The sequence below is a fragment of the Aristolochia californica genome, unplaced genomic scaffold, assembly GCF_029961685.1.
Source record: "Aristolochia californica isolate CCGP_79_NKW_82.1479 unplaced genomic scaffold, dmAriCali1.0.hap1 SCAF_11, whole genome shotgun sequence".
In the NCBI taxonomy this organism is placed as follows: domain Eukaryota; kingdom Viridiplantae; phylum Streptophyta; class Magnoliopsida; order Piperales; family Aristolochiaceae; genus Aristolochia; species Aristolochia californica.
Genome location: NW_027181782.1, coordinates 13,829,888 through 13,851,057, shown reverse-complemented (window position 1 = coordinate 13,851,057; position 21,170 = coordinate 13,829,888). Strand labels below are relative to the sequence as shown.

General features: G+C 35.0%; 1 protein-coding gene across 1 annotated transcript in view; it reads left to right on the top strand.

Annotated features, from left to right (window-relative positions):
- The first annotated feature begins 413 nt into the window (after positions 1 to 413).
- LOC137944639 (protein transport protein SEC23 D-like) overlaps positions 414 to 21,170 on the top strand; it is a 77,071-nt gene continuing 56,314 nt past the window's right edge. The window contains exons 1-2 of the mRNA XM_068790342.1: positions 414 to 944; positions 1,054 to 1,208. Of these exons, the coding sequence (XP_068646443.1) occupies positions 567 to 944; positions 1,054 to 1,208 (533 nt within the window). The 5' untranslated portion in view covers positions 414 to 566. The remainder of the gene's footprint in view (positions 945 to 1,053; positions 1,209 to 21,170) is intronic.

Here is a 21,170-nt window from a genome sequence, read left to right as displayed (position 1 = left end):
CATCTAGTGGCACCAGATTTAGATCATCAAACATTCTTGCAGTTACTGCCACCAAAGTGTGTCATCCATGTTTGATGTCTTCCTCTTTTCCATGCACAAGATATATCTGGTTCTGTTTTCCTTATGGGTAGACTTATTCTTTCAACTAAAATCTATCATTAACTTTTTTCTAATAAAATCTTTTTCATTATTGAAAAAATGGCCTGTACCCCTTATTGCTGGATGCTCTCTCTTTAAAAAAGTTGAGTGTTTTCATTGTTCTTTTCCCATTGATGTTCATTAGTCATATGCATGCAACTTATTGTGAGGGATAAATCTGGAGAGTCATTCCTTGTTTTTCTATTCGTATTTTTGAAGATTTCTGCTTTGAATCTAGGATTGTCTTTATCCCTCACTATGAAAAGTATATGTTAATTCTATTAATTATGTCTTGTGAAACCATAATGGCTGGAAATGAGCTAAATGTTGCCAATTGAAAGAATTGGTTTTTCAATGGTTGATTATCAGTTTCCTGGAAAAGCACTGGTCACAATTTTTTTGGATACTTCCTCTTACCAGGTAATAACATGTTCTTTTCCTTGGGTGAAGTGTTTCCTCTCAAGGGCGACAATAGGGGCCTGGAAGAATATCTTGTCTCAATTTACCTTTCTGAATTTTGTTTTCTTAAAATTGACTGTACTAATTGTATTAGTATTTATAAACATTCGTTTATTGGTTATGTGGCTCCAAAATCGACTGCATTAGTGATTATCAGCATTTGTTTATTAGATATTTATGTGGGTCAAAAATTGATTGCAGCTAGGGTTTTTACATTTTTGTCTGGTCCTCCTGATTATGGAGCCAGTCAATTAGATACAAGGCGTTATGGTGAGCAATATGCCAGTAAAGGAGAGGATGCAGACTGTGCACTGCTTCCTGAGCAGACACCCTTCTACAAAGAACTGGTAAATTGCCTTATGCCTTATGCCTCTATATACAACCAAGTGCTGAAATGGTTGAGTTTTGTAGAATCTACAGACCTTTGGAAAAATAACCCATGATGACTTTGCACAGGCAGCTGTTGCTGTTCAATCGGGGGTTTGTGTGGACATATTTGCTGTTACCAATGAATATACAGACTTAGCTTCATTAAAATTCCTTAGCATCGAGAGTGGCGGCTCACTGTTTCTGTACTCTAATACTGATGACTCTACACTTCCTCAGGACATGTAAGTTGATTTGCTTATATCCATCATTTTGAGAAATCATACTTTTTTTTTTTTGTTGTGAATGAACGTGGAATCACTTTTTTTGAATGATTGAAGAATGACATTTTTTTTGAAATGATGTAGAATGACATTAACTGTTCATCTGCATTGAAGAGTAAAATTCACTCTTAATTACTCAGAAAATATTTTTTTAATAGGGATCATTTTTTTTTAAATCGATTTTGGTGAGACGATTTGGCCTGCTCATTCATTCATGGGGTGCCATACTGTGAAAAGATCATGCTTGTAATGTTAGAGCGTAGGTGTTGCATGGGTTCAGTTATGCAGTGGAAAGTTGAATTTACTTTTACCTGTGTCGGCCTAGTTGCGTCCTCGGGATAACCCACACTAGTCAGCCTCCCTTGCATACAAATAGTTGGCACACGATAAACCTTTTCTCATATACACAAATCTGTCTACATACAAGATATTCGAGTGCTCCTTTGAGTCTCTTTGTCAATGTCTGATTGATTAGCACTCATCCAGCCCCCCTATATGTAGTTGGGGAAATTGCTGGCCACATGCCCCTTCGAATGGTCATGTGCTTCTTGGCGCATGCCTCCTCATGTACAACTGCCCCAGCTAACACCCCATGACCCACGTGACTAGAAACCGTTTAGGAACCATTATAAGCTGAATTTTGATGGTAGCGCCTTTGGGAACCCGGGTTTGGATGATTTTGGTGGGGTGATTTTTGATCCGGGGCGGCACTGCCATACTCTCTTACTGTGGCCCTCTCGGAATTGCTGACTCGACCATTGCTGAGCTCTCTGGTCTCCTTCACGGCTTGTGTATTTTTAAGGATCGCTTTAGTGGTCTCCTTATCATGGAGGGAGACTCCAAGGTCGTCATCGGATGGTGCTCCACCTCATCCTTCCCCCGTGGCGTCACTGGCAGATTTTTTTTGATATTTTGGATATTGTATCCACCATTTCTTGTACTTTGTCTCATATACTTAGATCAGCCATTTCGGTTGCTGATTTGTGTGCCTAGGTCCCCCCTTTAATATCTTATTGTTAGGGGAGGTCTCCCTTGATGTATCTTCCCTTTCTTTGAAATAAGTTTATCATCATTAAAAAAAAAGTTGGCTGCCACTAATCTGACTTGCCTCCATGCCTTGGTGTTCAGGCACTAGTCCGTATGTGCCCAGCCTATACGTGCAGTGCCTAGGGGTGGCATCGAGTCGAGTCGAGCCGAGTTTGAATCTGCATATGTTCAAGTTGGGCTTGATTTAAATACTTCGAACTCAAGCTAGAGCCGAGCCCAGCCTTAAGCTTAAAATTGGAATTGAGCTTGAGCAGGGTTCAAGCTCCAACCTACATTTAAAACTTTGCATAAAATACAAGTCAAATAAACTGTGCATAAAATTATGCATAAATTTTACTTAAAATTGGGCATGACCTTTGTACATAAACTCTGCATAAAATTGTCTATAAATTTTGCATAAAATTGTTTATAAACACTGCATAATATTATGCCAATGTGACTAATATAAAAACATGACCTATATACAAAATGTGACTTTCATATACATTTCCCACTCTCTTGAGCCTAGCCAAACTCGAACCTGTATATGTTCGAGCTTTGCTTGATTTGAATACTTTGAACTTGAGTTCGAGCTCAAGCTTAGCTTTGAGACTAAAATTGGAATCGAGCTCAAGCCCAAGAATTTTAACCAAATTTGAGCTCAAGCTCGAGTCGGGTTTGAACTTTAACCTACATTTAAAACTTTCCATAAAATACATATTTAATATTAAGTTCAAAGAATCCTAAAAGTATGGAAAACAAATAGAGATAATCTTGCATATCAGAGTTATTAAGAAACAAAATATGACTAGATCTATAACTCATAAAGGATCTCAAAATAATTTGTATTGCATAAATTCTGTACTACATTGCATGGAGAATAAGGATGAAGGAGATCAAATGGGAGAAATGAGCTTACCTGTGGCTGACATATATTCTGTGACTTTCGTCTGCAACGCCCAGGTCAGCAATGTCTAAATGCGGTTGTGCGATGAAGAGATTGATAGCGCTGCAGATGGAACATGGCGGAAATAGGTTGAGGAAGGACTGAAATACGAAACTTCCGTAAAAATCTGAGCATGCATATTACTAGTGGTTGGTAATATGCATGCTCTCTTTTCTTTTCTTTTCCATTTTCCTTGTGCATCCAAACAAGAGAAACCACATTTTTCTTTTTTTTCTCTCTTATTTTTCATGGGCATCCAAACAAGAGAATCGATCTTTTAGTCCCATTCCTCTTCTTGGGTAAATCTTCCTCAACGTCCGTCATTTTTGAATAACTGGTGCGCCCAACACTGTCAATAATACCATACGGTTTGACATTGTGCACAGCCCCTTTAGGGAAAAACCTCGCGGAAGGGAGCCAGTCTTGGTTATGAAAAAGCTGAGTCTCATCCCGCTCCGACCACAGATCGTTGCCTCCAGAAAATTGAGACCTGTTAGCCAAAGCCTTCAATTGCTCGTCGGCTTTGATGGAAAAGAGAGTTGGGGCTCGCTAAAGCTCAGAAACTGCGGCTCTAAGTTCTGCCCTCTGCCTCATTTCGTAAATCTGGCACTCACGGCAAAGACGGGCCTTTAGGAGTTGTTTGGCTTTTGTGGCCTGCATCCGCTTCCACTGTCATTTCGAGACTCCGCCGAGGTAGGTACAAGGCCCCCCACCCAGTTTGTCACGAGGTCAGATGAGCCTAAACTCACTTAGGCTAGTGGAACTCCAACTCCCGTGATGGCCTACCTTCAATTCGTCAATGGTAGTACAACCTCTCACCCCTTAGATCAACGTTGCAAACTCCTTCCTCTCAAATGAAACACGAGCAATGAAAAGATAGAAAGACAATGGAATAGGAAGAGAAAGTAACCTTGTATTAATACTAGGGAAGATTACAAGGAGTGGCCGTCCAAGGTGGAAGGCCAGCACTCTACAAAAACTCTCCCTCTCGTCTATGCTGAATGAATCTACAAGGGTTGAATGCCTTGGTATTTATAGGCTTCAACCCCTCCCTTCTCTCATGCTTCCGTCCAATGAGAGCAGAGATCCTCCCTTATCAAATCTCCTTGATTTGATCCTCCATTCAAATCCTTGATTTGCTCCTTTTTCTTAAAATTCGTTTTACCATTGTTATTTTCCTTAGACACTTTGTTAGCCGAATCATTCTTTCTCTCATATTCGGTTAACTTTTCAGCAGTAGATAAAACTGAAGCTAATGTCTTTACTTCCCGTCTTCTCAATTCTTGCTCAGCCCACGAGAAGTAAAGACATTAGCTTCAGCTTTATCTACTGCTGAAAAGTTAACCGAATATGAGAGAAAGAATTATTTGGCTAACAAAGTGCCTAAGAAAAATAACAATGGTATAACGAATTTTAAGAAGAAGGAGAAAGGGGAGAAGAAGTCATGGGCAAAGGACGCCAAGGCTAGGCCGGAAGAGAAGAAACGAGGGGACAAACAGAAAAAGAAGGTCCATTGTTTCATATGCGAGGGATTGTCTTAGAAAGAGGTATACAATACTAAATTGGAAATTATGGCCAGAAAAATAGAAAACTGTGAGGCAGGAATAACTCTTCTCAAACATAGATTAGATACAATAGAAAAAGATTCTTATGATGGTATCACTGTAGGATTAGAAGAACCAGAAACTTCCTACGTATGTAACCAAGATAAATTTTTTTCTAGTATCCTTGTTAGAGCAAAGATTATTTTCCCGAACAAACAATCCCTCGTGTTAGATGCTTTAGTAGATTCCGGCTGTACCAAATGTATTATCCATAGAAGATTAGTTCCTCCTCAGTTCCTTAAGAAAACCAATAAATAAGTGTTTAACCAATAGGTAGAAGGTATCTATAACCCATATACAACCTATTTTGATGAAGGCAAAATCCAGTTCTTTACCAACTGTTCAACTTTTTCTGGATCTTATCCTTGACCTTTAACATGGGTTAGAGATCTCAAACTCAAAGTAGACTTTATTTTAGGTCTTAATTTTATTCTTCATAACAATGGTTCTCTTTACTCCTTGTTTGCAATGTCCTTTTTACAACTATCTTTATAATTAATGTTCTGTCTTTTAGGGCAAGTGTTGGCTAAGTGTTCTGTCTGACAGAACATTAAAAGATAGAAGTGTTTTTGGAACTTCTTTCTGGAAGTTTTTACAACTATCTTTTCCTTCTCTTACGATTGCTTTCATGCTTATACTTTTCATAATATTACGCATTGTTCTTGTTACCTTAATACTTACTGCTTTTATTGTGTGTTGAGTATTTTTGTTTTTGTTCATATTTACTACTTTATTTTAAGACGTCATTACAGAAAGGTATATAAGGCTGGAAACTACTGGGTGAGGGCTAAGCCCTGACAAACGCCTCTGTCTCAGTTGAGCCAAGCGTTGCTCTCGGTTGTCACAACACCGCTGTACCTTTTTATGTATATTTGGTTAATTAATAAGATAATAAAACAGTTTTTGAGATTTGTTTTGCGAATATTACCTATATATTACTTATACTTAGGATTATTATATAATACCTTAAGAGATTATTGTGCAATATCATAGGAACTTATAGCAACATATTGTTCTTGGTAATAATAGCATTAGAATTATTTGGATATTTTATATTTCTCCCATAACAAGTAGATAATCTTTTAGCCTCTGATATATTCTTATTCCTTAATATTTTAGCCAGAATCATAGATAGTACCTTAGATACATGATTTTTATCTTTGTAGCTTTAACAATAGTCTTTTGTAATTTAGTTATCTTTAGTTTTGTCTGATTTACCTTATTTTTATATTCATACAGAAGATTTGTAGAGACTCCTAGGCAAATATTTATACCTAGAAGACAAGTAATTAGAAGAACCCCAAATAATTCACCTCTAAATACTCCAAATTAAAGCAGATTATAGTAGTACCCCTCCGAATTGGTATCTATAGGATGGGAGGGAGGGAGGCTAAGTGTTTTGACAGAACATTAAAGACAAAAGCGTTTTAGGAACTACCTTCTGGCTAAGTGTTCTGACAGAACATTAAAAGACAAAAGCGTTTTAGGAACTACCTTCTTGAAGTTTTTACAACTATCTTTTCTTTCTCTTACGATTGCTTTCATGCTTATACTATTCATAATATTAGGTATCGTTCTTGTTACCTTAATACTTACTGCTTTTATTGTGTGTTGAGTATTTTCGTTTTTGTTCATATTTAATACTTTATATTCAGACGTTATTACAGAAAGGGATATAAGGCTGGAAACTAACAAATGCCTCTGCCTCAGTTGAGCCAAGCGTTGCTCTCGGTTGTCACAACGCCGCTGTACCTTTTTATGTATATTTTGTTAATTAATAAGATAATAAAACAGTTTTTGAGATTTGTTTTGCGAATATTACCTATATATTACTTATACTTAGGATTATTATATAATACCTCAAGAGATTGTTGTGCAATATCATAGGAACTTATAGCTACATATTGTTCTTGGTAATAATAGCATTAGAATTATTTGGATATTTTATATTTCTCCCAGAACAAGTAGATAATCTTTTAGCCTCTGATATATTCTTATTCCTTAATATTTTAGCCAGAATCATAGATAATACCTTAGATACATGATTTTTATCTTTATAGCTTTAACAATAGTCTTTTGTAATTTAGTTATCTTTAGTTTTGTCTGTTTTACCTTATCTTTATATTCATACAGAAGATTTTTAGAGACTCCTAGGCCAATATTTATACCTAGAAGACAAGTAATTAGAAGAACCCCAAATAATTCACCTCAAAATACTCCAGATTAAAGCAGATTATAGTAGTACCCCTCCGAATTGGTATCTACAAGGAGGGAGGGAGGGAGGCTAAGTGTTTTGACAGAACATTAAAAGACAGAAGCGTTTTAGGAACTACCTTCTGGCTAAGTGTTCTGACGGAACTTTAAAAGACAGAAGTGTTTTAGGAACTACCTTCTGGAGTTTTTACAACTATCTTTTCCTTCTCTTCTGATTGCTTTCATGCTTATACTTTTCATAATATTACGCATCGTTCTTGTTACCTTAATACTTATTGCTTTTATTGTGTGTTGAGTATTTTCGTTTTTGTTCATATTTACTACTTTATTTTAAGACGTTATTTCAGAAAGGTATATAAGGCTGGAAACTACTGGGTGAGGGCTAATCCCTGACAAATGCCTCTGCCTCAGTTGAGCCAAGCGTTGCTCTCGGTTGTCACAACGCTGCTGTACCTTTTTATGTATATTTTGTTAATTAATAAGATAATAAAACAGTTTTTGAGATTTGTTTTGCGAATATTACCTATATATTACTTATACTTAGGATTATTATATAATACCTCAAGAGATTATTGTGCAATATCATAGGAACTTATAGCTACATATTGTTCTTGGTAATAATAGCATTAGAATTATTTGGATATTTTATATTTCTCCCAGAACAAGTAGATAATCTTTTAGCCTCTGATATATTTTTATTCCTTAATATTTTGGCCTGAATCATAGATAGAACCTTAGATACATGATTTTTATCATTATAGCTTTAACAGTAGTCTTTTGTAATTTAGTTATCTTTAGTTTTATCTGTTTTACCTTATCTTTATATTCATACAGAAGATTTGTAAAGACTCCTAGGCAAATATTTATACCTAGAAGACATCTAATTAGAAGAGCCCCAAATAAATCACCTCTAAATACTCCAGATTAAAGCCGATTAAAGTAGTACCCCGCGGGAGGGAGGGAGGAAGGGAGGCTAAGTGTTCTGTCTGACAGAACATTAAAAAAGACAAAAGCGTTTTAGGAACTACCTTTTGGAAGTTTTTACAACTATCTTTTCTTTCTCTTACGATTGCTTTCTTGCTTATACTTTTCATAATATTAGACATCGTTCTTCTTACCTTAATACTTACTGCTTTTATTGTGTGTGGAGTATTTTTCGTTTTTGTTCATATTTACTACTTTATTTTAAGATGTTATTACAGAAAGGTATATAAGGCAGGAAACTACTGGGTGAGGGCTAAGCCCTCACAAACGCCTCTGCCTCAGTTGAGCCAAGCGTTACTCTCGGTTGTCACAACGCCGCTGTACCTTTTTATGTATATTTGGTTAATTAATAAGATAATAAAACAGTTTTTGAGATTTGTTTTGCGAATATTACCTATATATTACTTATACTTAGGATCATTATATAATACCTTAAGAGATTATTGTGCAATATCATAGGAACTTATAGCTACATATTATTCTTGGTAATAATAGCAATAGAATTATTTGGATATTTTATATTTCTCCCAGGACAATTAGATAATCTTTTAGCCTCTGATATATATATTCCTTAATATTTTAGCCAGAATCATAGATAGAACCTTAGATACATGATATTTATCTTTATAGCTTTAACAATAGTCTTTTGTAATTTAGTTATCTTTAGTTTTGTCTGTTTTACCTTATCTTTATATATTCATACAGAAGATTTGTAGAGACTCCAAGGCAAATATATATACCTAGAGGACAAGTAATTAGTAGAACCCCAAATAATTCACCTTTAAATACTCCAGATTAAAGAAGATTAAAGTAGTACCCTCCGAATTGGTATCTAGAGGGAGGGAGGGAGGCTAAGTGTTCTGACAGAACATTAAAAGACAGAAGCGTTTTAGGAACTACCTTCTGGCTAAGTTTTTACAACTATCTTTTCCTTCTCTTCCGATTGCTTTCATGCTTATACTTTTCATAATATTAGGCATCGTTCTTGTTACCTTAATACTTACTGCTTTTATTGTGTGTTGAGAATTTTTCGTTTTTGTTCATATTTACTACTTTATTTTAAGACGTTATTACAGAAAGGTATATAAGGCTGAAAGCTACTGGGTGAGGGCTAAACCTTGACAAACGCCTCTGCTTCAGTTGAGCCAAGCGTTGCTCTCGGTTGTCACAACGCCGCTGTACCTTTTTATGTATATTTGGTTAATTAATAAGATAATAAAACAGTTTTTGATATTTGTTTTGCGAATATTACGTATATATTACTTATACGTAGGATTATTATATAATACCTTAAGAGATTATTGTGCAATATCATAGGAACTTATAGCTACATATTGTTCTTGGTAATAATAGCATTAGAAGTATTTGGGTATTTTATATTTCTCCCAGAACAATTAGATAATCTTTTAGCCTCTGATATATTCTTATTCCTTAATATTTTAGCCAAAATCATAGATAGAACCTTAGATACATAATTTTTATCTTTATAGCTTTAACAATAGTCTTCTGTAGTTTTGTTATCTTTAGTTTTGTCTGTTTTACCTTATCTTTATATTCATACAGAAGATTTGTAGAGACTCCAAGGCAAATATTTATACCTAGAGGACAAGTAATTAGAAGAACCCCAAATAATTCACCTCTAAATACTTCAGATTAAAGCAGATTAAAGTAGTACCCTTGGGAGGGAGGGAGGGAGGGAGGCTAAGTGTTCTGTTTGACAGAACATTAAAAGACAGAAGCGTTTTAGGAACTACCTTCTAGAAGTTTTTACAACTATCTTTTCCTTCTCTTACGATTGCTTTCATGCTTATACTTTTCATAATATTAGGGACAGAACATTAAAAGACAGAAGCGTTTTAGGAACTACCTTCCGGAAGTTTTTACAACTATCTTTTCCTTCTCTTACGATTGCTTTCATGCTTATACTTTTAATAATATTAGGCATCGTTCTTGTTACCTTGATACTTACTGCTTTTATTTTGTGTTGATTATTTTCGTTTTTGTTCATATTTACTACTTTATTTTAAAACGTTATTACAAAAAGGTATATATGGCTGGAAACTTTCAGGTGAGGGCTAAGCCCTGGCAAACGCCTCTACCTCACTTGAGCCAAGCGTTGCTCTCGGTTGTCACAACGCCGCTGTACCTTTTTATGTATATTTGGTTAATTAATTAGATAATAAAACAGTTTTTGCGATTTGTTTTTCGAATATTACCTATATATTACTTATACTTAGGATTATTATATAATACCTTAAGAGATTATTGTGTAATATCATAGGAACTTATAGGTACATATTGTTCTTGGTAATAATAGCATTAGAATTATTTGGATATTTTATATTTCTCCCAGAACAAGTAGATAATCTTTTAGCATCTGATATATTCTTATTCCTTAATATTTTAGCCAGAATCATAGATAGTTCCTTAGATACATGATTTTTATCTTTATAGCTTTAACAATAGTCTTCTGTAATTTAGTTATCTTTAGTTTTGTCTGTTTTATCTTATCTTTATATTCATACAGAAGATTTGTAGAGACTCCTAGGGAAATATTTATACCTAGAAGACAAGTAATTAGAAGAACCCCAAATAATTCACCTCTAAATACTCCATATTAAAGCAGATTAAAGTTGTACCCCTCCGAATTGGTATCTAGAGGGAGGGAGGGAGGGAGGGAGGGAGGCTAAGTGTTCTGACTGAACATTAAAAGACAGTAGCGTTTTAGGAACTACCTTCTGGCTAAGTGTTCTGACAGAACATTAAAAGACAGAAGCGTTTTAGGAACTACCTTCTGGAAGTTTTTACAACTATCTTTTCCTTCTCTTACGAATGCTTTCATGCTTATACTTTTCATAATATTAGGCATCGTTTTTGTTACCATAATACTTACTGCTTTTATTGTGTGTTGAGAATTTTTCGTTTTTGTTCATATTTACTACTTTATTTTTCGTGCTTTGCTTGATTTGAATACTTTGAACTTGAGTTCGAGCTCAAGCTTAGCTTTGAGACTAAAATTGGAATCGAGCTCAATCCCAAGAATTTTAACCAAATTTGAGCTCAAGCTCGAGTCGGGTTTGAACTTTAATCTACATTTAAAACTTTCCATAAAATACATATTTAATATTAAGTTCAAAGAATCCTAAAAGTATGGAAAACAAATAGAGATAATCTTGCATATCAGAGTTATTAAGAAACGAAATATGACTAGATCTATAACTCATAAAGGATCTCAAAATAATTTGTATTGCATAAATTCTGTACTACATTGCATGGAGAGAATAAGGATGAAGGAGATCAAATGGGAGAAATGAGCTTACCTGTGGCTGACATATATTCCGTGACTTTTGTCTGTAATGCCCAGGTCAGCAATGTCTAAATGCGGTTGTGCGATGAAGAGATTGAAAGCGCTGAAGATGGAACATGGCGGAAATAGGTTGAGGAAGGACTGAAATACGAAACTTCCGTAAAAATCTGAGCATGCATATTACTAGTGGTTGGTAATATGCATGCTCTCTTTTCTTTTCTTTTCCATTTTCCTTGTGCATCCAAACAAGAGAAACCACTTTTTTGTTTTTTTTTCTCTCTTATTTTTCATGGGCATCCAAACAAGAGAATCGATCTTTTAGTGCCATTCCTCTTCTTGGGTAAATTTTCCTCAACGTCATTTTTGAATAACTGGTGCGCCCAACACTGTCAATAATACCATACGGTTTGACATTGTGCACAACCCCTTTAGGGAAAAACCTTGCAGAAGGGAGCCAGTCCTGGTTATGAAAAAGCTGAGTCTCATCCCGCTCCGACCACAGATCGTAGCCTCCAGAAAACTGAGACCTGTTAGCCAAAGCCTTCAACTGCTCGTCGGCTTTGATGGAAAAGAGAGTTGGGGCTCGCTCAAGCTCAGAAACTGCGGCTCTAAGTTCCGCCCTCTGCCTCATTTCGTAAATCTGGCACTCACGGCAAAGACGGGCCTTTAGGAGTTGTTTGGCTTTTGTGGCCTGCATCCGCTTCCACTGTCATTTCGAGACTCCACCGAGGTAGGTACAAGGCCCCCCACCCAGTTTGTCACGAGGTCAGATGAGCCTAAACTCATTTAGGCTAGCGAAACTCCAACTCCCGTGATGGCCTACCTTCAATTCGTCAAAGGTAGTACAACCTCTCACCCCTTAGATCAACGTTGCAAACTCCTTCCTCTCAAATGAAGCACGAGCAATGAAAAGATAGAAAGACAATGGAATAGGAAGAGAAAGTAACCTTGTATTAATACTAGAGAAGATTACAAGGAGTGGCCGTCCAAGGTGGAAGGCCAGCACTCTACAAAATCTCTCCCTCTCGTCTATGTTGAATGAATCTACAAGGGTTGAATGCCTTGGTATTTATAGGCTTCAACCCCTCCCTTCTCTCATGCTTCCGTCTTATGAGAGCAGAGATACTCCCTTATCAAATCTCCTTGATTTGATCCTCCATTCAAATCCTTTGATTTGCTCCTTTTTCTTAAAATTTGTTTTACCATTGTTATTTTCCTTAGACACTTTGTTAGCCGAATCATTTTTTCTCTCATATTCGGTTAACTTTTCAGCAGTAGATAAAACTGAAGCTAATGTCTTTACTTCCCGTCTTCTCAATTCTTGCTCAGCCCACGGGAAGTAAAGACATTAGCTTCAGCTTTATCTACTGCTGAAAAGTTAACCGAATATGAGAGAAAGAATTATTCGGCTAACAAAGTGCCAAAGAAAAATAACAATGGTATAACGAATTTTAAGAAGAAGGAGAAAGGGGAGAAGAAGTCATGGGCAAAGGACGCCAAGGCTTGGCCGGAAGAGAAGAAACGAGGGGACAAACAGAAAAAGAAGGTCCATTGTTTCATATGCGAGGGATTGTCTTAGAAAGAGGTATACAATACTAAATTGGAAATTATGGCCAGAAAAATAGAAAACTGTGAGGCAGAAATAACTCTTCTCAAACATAGATTAGATAAAATAGAAAAAGATTCTTATGATGGTATCACTGTAGGATTAGAAGAACCAGAAACTTCCTACGTATGTAACCAAGATAAATCTTTTTCCAGTATCCTTGTTAGAGCAAAGATTATTTTCCCTAACAAACAATCCCTCGTGTTAGATGCTTTAGTAGATTCCGGCTGTACCAAATGTATTATCCATAGAAGATTAGTTCCTCCTCAGTTCCTTAAAAAAACCAATAAATAAGTGTTTAACCAACAGGTAGAAGGAACCTATAACCCATATACAACCTATTTTGATGAAGGCAAAATCTAGTTCTTGACCAACTGTTCAACTTTTTCTGGATCTTATCCTTGACCTTTAACATGGGTTAGAGATCTCAAACTCAAAGTAGACTTTATTTTAGGTCTTAATTTTATTCTTCATAACAATGGTTCTCTTTACTCCTTGTTTGCAATGTCCTTTTAACAACTATCTTTAGAATTAATGTTCTGTCTTTTAGGGCAAGTGTTGGCTAAGTGTTCTGTTTGACAGAACATTAAAAGACAGAAGCGTTTTAGGAACTAACTTCTGGAAGTTTTTACAACTATCTTTTCCTTCTCTTACGATTGCTTTCATGCTTATACTTTTCATAATATTAGGCATTGTTCTTGTTACCTTAATACTTACTGCTTTTATTGTATGTTGAGTATTTTCATTTTTGTTCATATTTACTACTTTATTTTAAGACGTTATTACAGAAAGGTATATAAGGCTGGAAACTACTGGGTGAGGGCTAAGCCCTGACAAATGCCTCTGCCTCAGTTGAGCCAAGCGTTGCTCTCGGTTGTCACAAGACCGCTGTACCTTTTTATGTATATTTTGTTAATTAATAAGATAATAAAACAGTTTTTGAGATTTGTTTTGCGAATATTACCTATATATTACTTATACCTAGGAATTTATATAATAACTTAAGAGATTATTGTGCAATATCATAGGAACTTATAGCTACATATTATTCTTGGTAATAATAGCAATAGAATTATTTGGATATTTTATATTTCTCCCTGAACAATTAGATAATCTTTTAGCCTCTGATATATTCTTATTCCTTAATATTTTAGCCAGAATCATAGATAGAACCTTAGATACATGATTTTTATTTTTATGGCTTTAACAATAGTCTTTTGCAATTTAGTTATCTTTAGGTTTGTCTGTTTTACCTTATCTTTATATCCATATAGAAGATTTGTAGAGACTCCTAGGCAAATATTTATACCAAGAAGACAAGTAATTAGAAGAACCCCAAATAATTCACCTCTAAATACTCCAGATTAAAGCAGATTATTGTAGTACCCCTCCAAATTGGTATCTACAGGAAGGGAGGGAGGGAGGCTAAGTGTTCTGACAGAACATTAAAGACAAAAGCGTTTTAGGAACTACCTTCTGGCTAAGAGTTCGGACAGAACATTAAAAGACAGAAGCGTTTTAGGAACTACCTTCTGGAAGTTTTTACAACTATCTTTTCTTTCTCTTACGATTGCTTTCATGCTTATACTATTCATAATATTAGGCATCGTTCTTGTTACCTTAATACTTACTGCTTTTATTGTGTGTTGAGTATTTTCGTTTTTGTTCATATTTAATACTTTATTTTCAGACGTTATTACAGAAAGGTATATAAGGCTGGAAACTACTGGGTGAGGGCTAAACCCTGACAAATGCCTCTGCCTCAGTTGAGCCAAGCATTGCTCTCGGTTGTCCCAACGCCGCTGTACCTTTTTATGTATATTTTGTTAATTAATAAGATAATATAACAGTTTTTGAGATTTGTTTTGCGAATATTACCTTTATATTACTTATACTTAGGATTATTATATAATACCTTAAGAGATTATTGTGCAATATCATAGGAACTTATAGCTACATATTGTTCTTGGTAATAGTAGCATTAGAATTATTTGGATATTTTATATTTATCCCATAACAATTAGATAATCTTTTAGCCTCTGATATATTCTTATTCCTTAATATTTTAACTAGAATCATAGATAGTACCTTAGATACATGATTTTTATCTTTATAGCTTTAACAATAGTCTTTAGTAATTTAGTTATCTTTAGTTTTGTCTGTTTTACCTTATCTTTATATCCATACAGAAGTTTTGTAGAGACTCCTAAGCAAATATTTATACCTAGAAGACAAGTAATTAGAAGAACCCCAAATAATTCACCTCTAAATACTCCAGATTAAAGCAGATTATAGTAGTACCCCTCCGAATTGGTATCTACAAGGAGGGAGGGAGGGAGGCTATGTGTTCTGACAGAACATTAAAACACTGAAGCGTTTTAGGAACTACCTTCTTGCTAAGTGTTCTGATAGAACATTAAAAGACAAAAGCATTTTAGGAACTACCTTCAGGAAGTTTTTACAACTATCTTTTCCTTCTCTTCCGATTGCTTTCATGCTTATACTTTTCATAATATTACGCATCGTTCTTGTTACCTTAATACTTACTGCTTTTATTGTGTGTTGAGTATTTTCGTTTTTGTTCATATTTACTACTTTATTTTAAGACGTTATTACAAAAAGGTATATAAGGCTGGGTACTACTGGGTGAGGGCTAAGCCCTGACAAACGCCTCTGCCTCAGTTGAGCCAAGCGTTGCTGTCGGTTGTCACAACACCGCTGTACCATTTTATGTATATTTGGTTAATTACTAAGATAATAAAACAGTTTTTGATATGTGTTTTGCGAATATTACCTATATATTACTTATACTTAAGATTATTATATAATACCTTAAGAGATTATTGTGCAATATCAAAGGAACTTATAGCTACATATTGTTCTTGGTTATAATAGCATTAGAATTATTTCGATATTTTATATTTCTCCCAGAACAAATAGATAATCTTTTAGCCTCTGATATATTCTTTTTCCTTAATATTTTTGCCAGAATCATAGATAGAACCTTAGATACATGATATTTATCTTTATAGCTTTAACAATAGTCTGCTGTAATTTAGTTATATTTAGTTTTGTCTGTTTTACCTTATCTTTATATATTCATACAGAAGATTTGTAGAGATTCCAAGGCAAATATTTATACCTAGAGGACAAGTAATTAGAAGAACCCCGAATAATTCACCTCGAAATACTCCAGATTAAAGCAGATTAAAGTAGTACCCCTCCGAATTGGTATCTAGAGGGAGGGAGGGAGGCTAAGTGTTCTGACAGAACATTAAAAGACAGAAGCTTTTTAGGAACTACCTTCTGGTTAAGTGTTCTGACAGAACGTTAAAAGACAGAAGTGTTTTAGGAACTACCTTCTGGATGTTTTTACAACTATCTTTTCCTTCTCTTCCGATTGCTTTCATGCTTATACTTTTCATAATATTAGACATCGTTCTTGTTACCTTAATACTTACTGCTTTTATTGTGTGTTGAGTATTTTTGTTTTTGTTCATATTTACTACTTTATTTTAAGACGTTATTACAGAAAGGTATATAAGGCTGGAAACTACTGGGTGAGGGCTAAGCCCTGACAAACGCCTCTGCCTCAGTTGAGCCAAGCGTTGCTCTCGGTTGTCACAATGCCGCTGTACCTTTTTATGTATATTTGGTTAATTAATAAGATAATAAAACAGTTTTTGATATTTATTTTTCGAATATTACCTATATATTACTTATACGTAGGATTATTATATAATACCTTAAGAGATTATTGTGCAATATCATAGGAACTTATAGCTACATATTGTTCTTGGTAATAATAGCATTAGAATTATTTGGATATTTTATATTTCTCCCAGAACAATTAGATAATCTTTTAGCCTCTGATATATTCTTATTCCTTAATATTTTAGCCTGAATCATAGATAGAACCTTAGATACATGATTTTTATCTTTATAGCTTTAACAATAGTCTTCTGTAATTTAGTTATATTTAGTTTTGTCTGTTTTACCTTATCTTTATATTCATACAGAAGATTTGTAGAGACTCCAATGCAAATATTTATACCTAGAAGACAAGTAATTAGAAGAACCCCAAATAATTCACCTCTAAATACTCCAGATTAAAGCAGATTAAAGTAGTACACCTGGGGAGGGAGGAAGGGAGGGAGGCTAAGTGTTCTGTCTGACAGAACATTAAAAGACAGAAGCGTTTTAGGAACTACCTTCTTGAAGTTTTTACAACTATCTTTTCCTTCTCTTACGATTGCTTTCGTGGTTATACTTTTGATAATATTAGGCATCGTTCTTGTTACCTTAATACTTACTGCTTTTATTTTGTGTTGAGTATTTTCGTTTTTGTTCATATTTACTACTTTATTTTAAGTCGTTATTAAAGAATGGTATATAAGGCTGGAAACTACTGGGTGAGGGCTAAGCCCTGACAAACGCCTTTGCCTCAGTTGAGCCAAGCATTGCTCTCAGTTGTCACAACGCCGCTGTACCTTTTTATCTATATTTGGTTAATTAATAAGATAATAAAACAGTTTTTGAGATTTGGTTTGCGAATATTACCTATATATTACTTATAGTTAGGATTATTATATAATACCTTAAGAGATTATTGTGCAATATCATAGTAACTTATAGCTACATATTGTTCTTGGTATTAATAGCATTAGAATTATTTGGATATTTTATATTTCTCCCAGAACAAGTAGATAATCTTTTAGCCTTTGATATATTCTTATTCCTTAATATTTTAGCCAGAATCATAGATAGATCCTTAGATACATGATTTTTATCTTTATAGCTTTAACAATAGTCTTCTGTAATTTAGTTATCTTTAGTTTTGTCTGTTTTACCTTATCTTTATATTCATACAGAAAATTTGTAGAGACTCCTAGGCAAATATTTATACCTAGAAGACAAGTAATTAGAAGAACCCCAAATAATTAACCTCTAAATACTCCATATTAAAGTAGATTAAAGTAGTACCTCTCCGAATTGGTATGTAGAGGGAGGGAGGGAGGGAGGCTAAGTGTTCTGACAGAATATTAAAGACAGAAGCGTTTTAGGAACTACCTTCTGGCTAAGTGTTCTGACAGAACATTAAAAGACAGAAGCGTTTTAGGAACTACCTTCTGGAAATTTTTACAACTATCTTTTCCTTCTATTACGATTGCTTTCATGCTTATACTTTTCATAATATTAGGCATCGTTTTTGTTACCTTAATACTTACTGCTTTTGTTGTGTGTTGAGAATTTTTCGTTTTTGTTCATATTTCTGCTTTATTTTAAGACGTTATTACAGAAATAGGATTAGATACAAGGTGAAGGATTTACCTCGGAAATAGGTAGTTCTTCTAGAAATCTTAATATAGTAGACAAAATAACAGGAAGGAGAAGTGTAGACCAAAGAGATATACAATTAGACAAATAGATATAGATCAAGACATTGCTATATTTAGCAAGAATCAATTAAACCTTCTTAACCCCAGACAATTATATAGAACAAGACCATTAAACTTTAATACCGGATTTAGACATTACCGAGAAATCCAGATTAGTTGTGTAGGACAAGATTCTGTTAACATTAACTTAATAGCAGAACAAGCCTTTAAAGAAATAGGGGTAAAAGGATTCATTTAGGTCTGATTGTAATAGGGGTAAAAGGATTAGAACGAAAACATCTAGGAACTAAAACCTTACTTAGTATCCACGATGATAGATGGGCAGACCCTAAAAAGGCAATGTTAGGAATCACTGAGGTAGATATGAATCAAAATGGAGGAATATTTTATTGCTCCCCAGACTTCCTTATTGGACTACAAGATTTTAGAAAATATATCAAAATAGGTATTCAGACAAAAGGATATGAATCCTTTGTAGGAAACAATCTTTTATTGTGTATTGAATTCTAAGGAAGGTGTACTTGTTCTAGCACTACTAGGTTCAAGGTTAAAATAGATGATGTAGTTAATTTAATAGGAAACAATGGAATAAAATTAATTAAGCCTATTAAATATTCTCCAGACATTTTAGCAGGATTAGAATGGAACCTTAAATTTAGAGAAGAAAAAATAATCAGTCCTGAAGAAAGTATCATGTACACAGATACTAAAGGTAACAGAAATATTAGATTTAATAGCTATGAACAAAAGAATATAGAAGATACATAATCAATCTCTAGTGAAAATTATGACCTAGTCAATATAGAATTAGAAACAGATGAGATAATATACCCTAAAGAATTATATATACATATATATATATATATATATATATATAGAGAGAGAGAGAGAGAGAGAGAGAGAGAGAGAGTCTGGTCTGCAGCTTCTATACCTAGGGCTTTTAGACAAGGGATGCAAGCTTCTAGGGAACACTGATTGCATTTTAGCTCTTTGTTTTTTGCTAGGATACCAAGCACATTAAAAAGAGGATTACTATCTAACCCTGTATTCCATGACCACGCATGTACACATTCTGAAGTAGTGTCCACTCTTAAGGTTCTTAATTACTCAGAAAATATTTTTTTAATAGGGATCATTTTTTTTTTAAATCGATTTTTATGAGACGATTTGGCATGCTCATTCATTCATGGGGTGCCATACTGTGAAAAGATCATGCTTGTAATGTTAGAGCTTAGGTGTTGCATGGGTTCAGTTATGCAGTGGAAAGTTGAATTTACTTTTACCTGTGTCTGCGTCCTCGGGATAACCCACACTAGTCAGCCTCCCTTGCATACAAATAGTTGGCACACAATAAACCTTTTCTCATATACACAAATCTGTCTACATACAAGATATTCGAGCGCTCCTTTGAGTCTCTTTGTCAATGTCTGATTGATTAGCACTCATCCAGCCCCCCTATATGTAGTTGGGGAAATTGCTGGCCACATGCCCCTTCGAATGGTCATGTGCTTCTTGGCGCATGCCTCCTCATGTACAACTGCCCCAGCTAACACCCCATGACCCACGTGACTAGAAACCGTTTAGGAACCATTATAAGCTGAATTTTGATGGTAGCGCCTTTGGGAACCCGGGGTTTGGATTATTTTGGTGGGGTGACTTTTGATCCGGGTGGCACTGCCATACTCTCTTACTGTGGCCCCCTCGGAATTGTTGACTCGACCACTGCTGAGCTCTTTGGTCTCCTTCACGGCTTGTGTACTTTTAAGGATCGCTTTAGTGGTCTCCTTATCATGGAGGGAGACTCCAAGGTCGTCATCGGATGGTGCTCCACCTCATCCTTCCCCCCGTGGCGTCACTGGCAGATTTTTCTTGATATTTTGGATATTATATCCACCATTTCTTGTACTTCGTCTCGTATACTTAGATCAGCCATTTCGGTTGCTGATTTGTGTGCCTAGGTCCCCCCTTCAATCTCTTATTGTTAGGGGAGGTCTCCCTTGATGTATCTTCCCTTTCTTTGAAATAAGTTTATCGTCATTAAAAAAAAAGTTGGCTGCCACTAATCTGACTTGCCTCCATGCCTTGGTGTTCAGGCACTAGTCCGTATGTGCCCTGCCTATACGTGCAGTGCCTAGGGGTGGCATCAAGTCGAGTCGAGCCGAGTTTGAATCTGCATATGTTCAAGTTGGGCTTGATTTAAATACGTCGAACTCAAGCTAGAGCCGAGCCCAGCCTTAAGCTTAAAATTGGAATTGAGCTTGAGCAGGGTTCAAGCTCCAACCTACATTTAAAACTTTGCATAAAATACAAGTCAAATAAATTGTGCATAAAATTATGCATAAATTTTACATAAAATTGGGCATGACCTTTGTACATAAACTTTGCATAAAATTGTCTATAAACTCTGCATAAAATTGTTTATAAACACTGCATAATATTATCCCAATGTGACTTATATAAAAACATGACCTATATACAAAATGTGACTTTTATATACATTTCCCACTCTCTTGAGCCTAGCCAAACTCGAACCTGTATATGTTCGAGCTTTGCTTGATTTGAATACTTTGAACTTGAGTTCGAGCTCAAGCTTAGCTTTGAGACTAAAATTGGAATCGAGCTCAAGCCCAAGAATTTTAACCAAATTTGAGCTCAAGCTCGAGTCGGGTTTGAACTTTAACCTACATTTAAAACTTTCCATAAAATACATGTTTAATATTAAGTTCAAAGAATCCTAAAAAGTATGGAAAACAAATAGAGATAATCTTGCATATCAGAGTTATTAAGAAACGAAATATGACTAGATCTATAACTCATAAAGGATCTAAAAATAATTT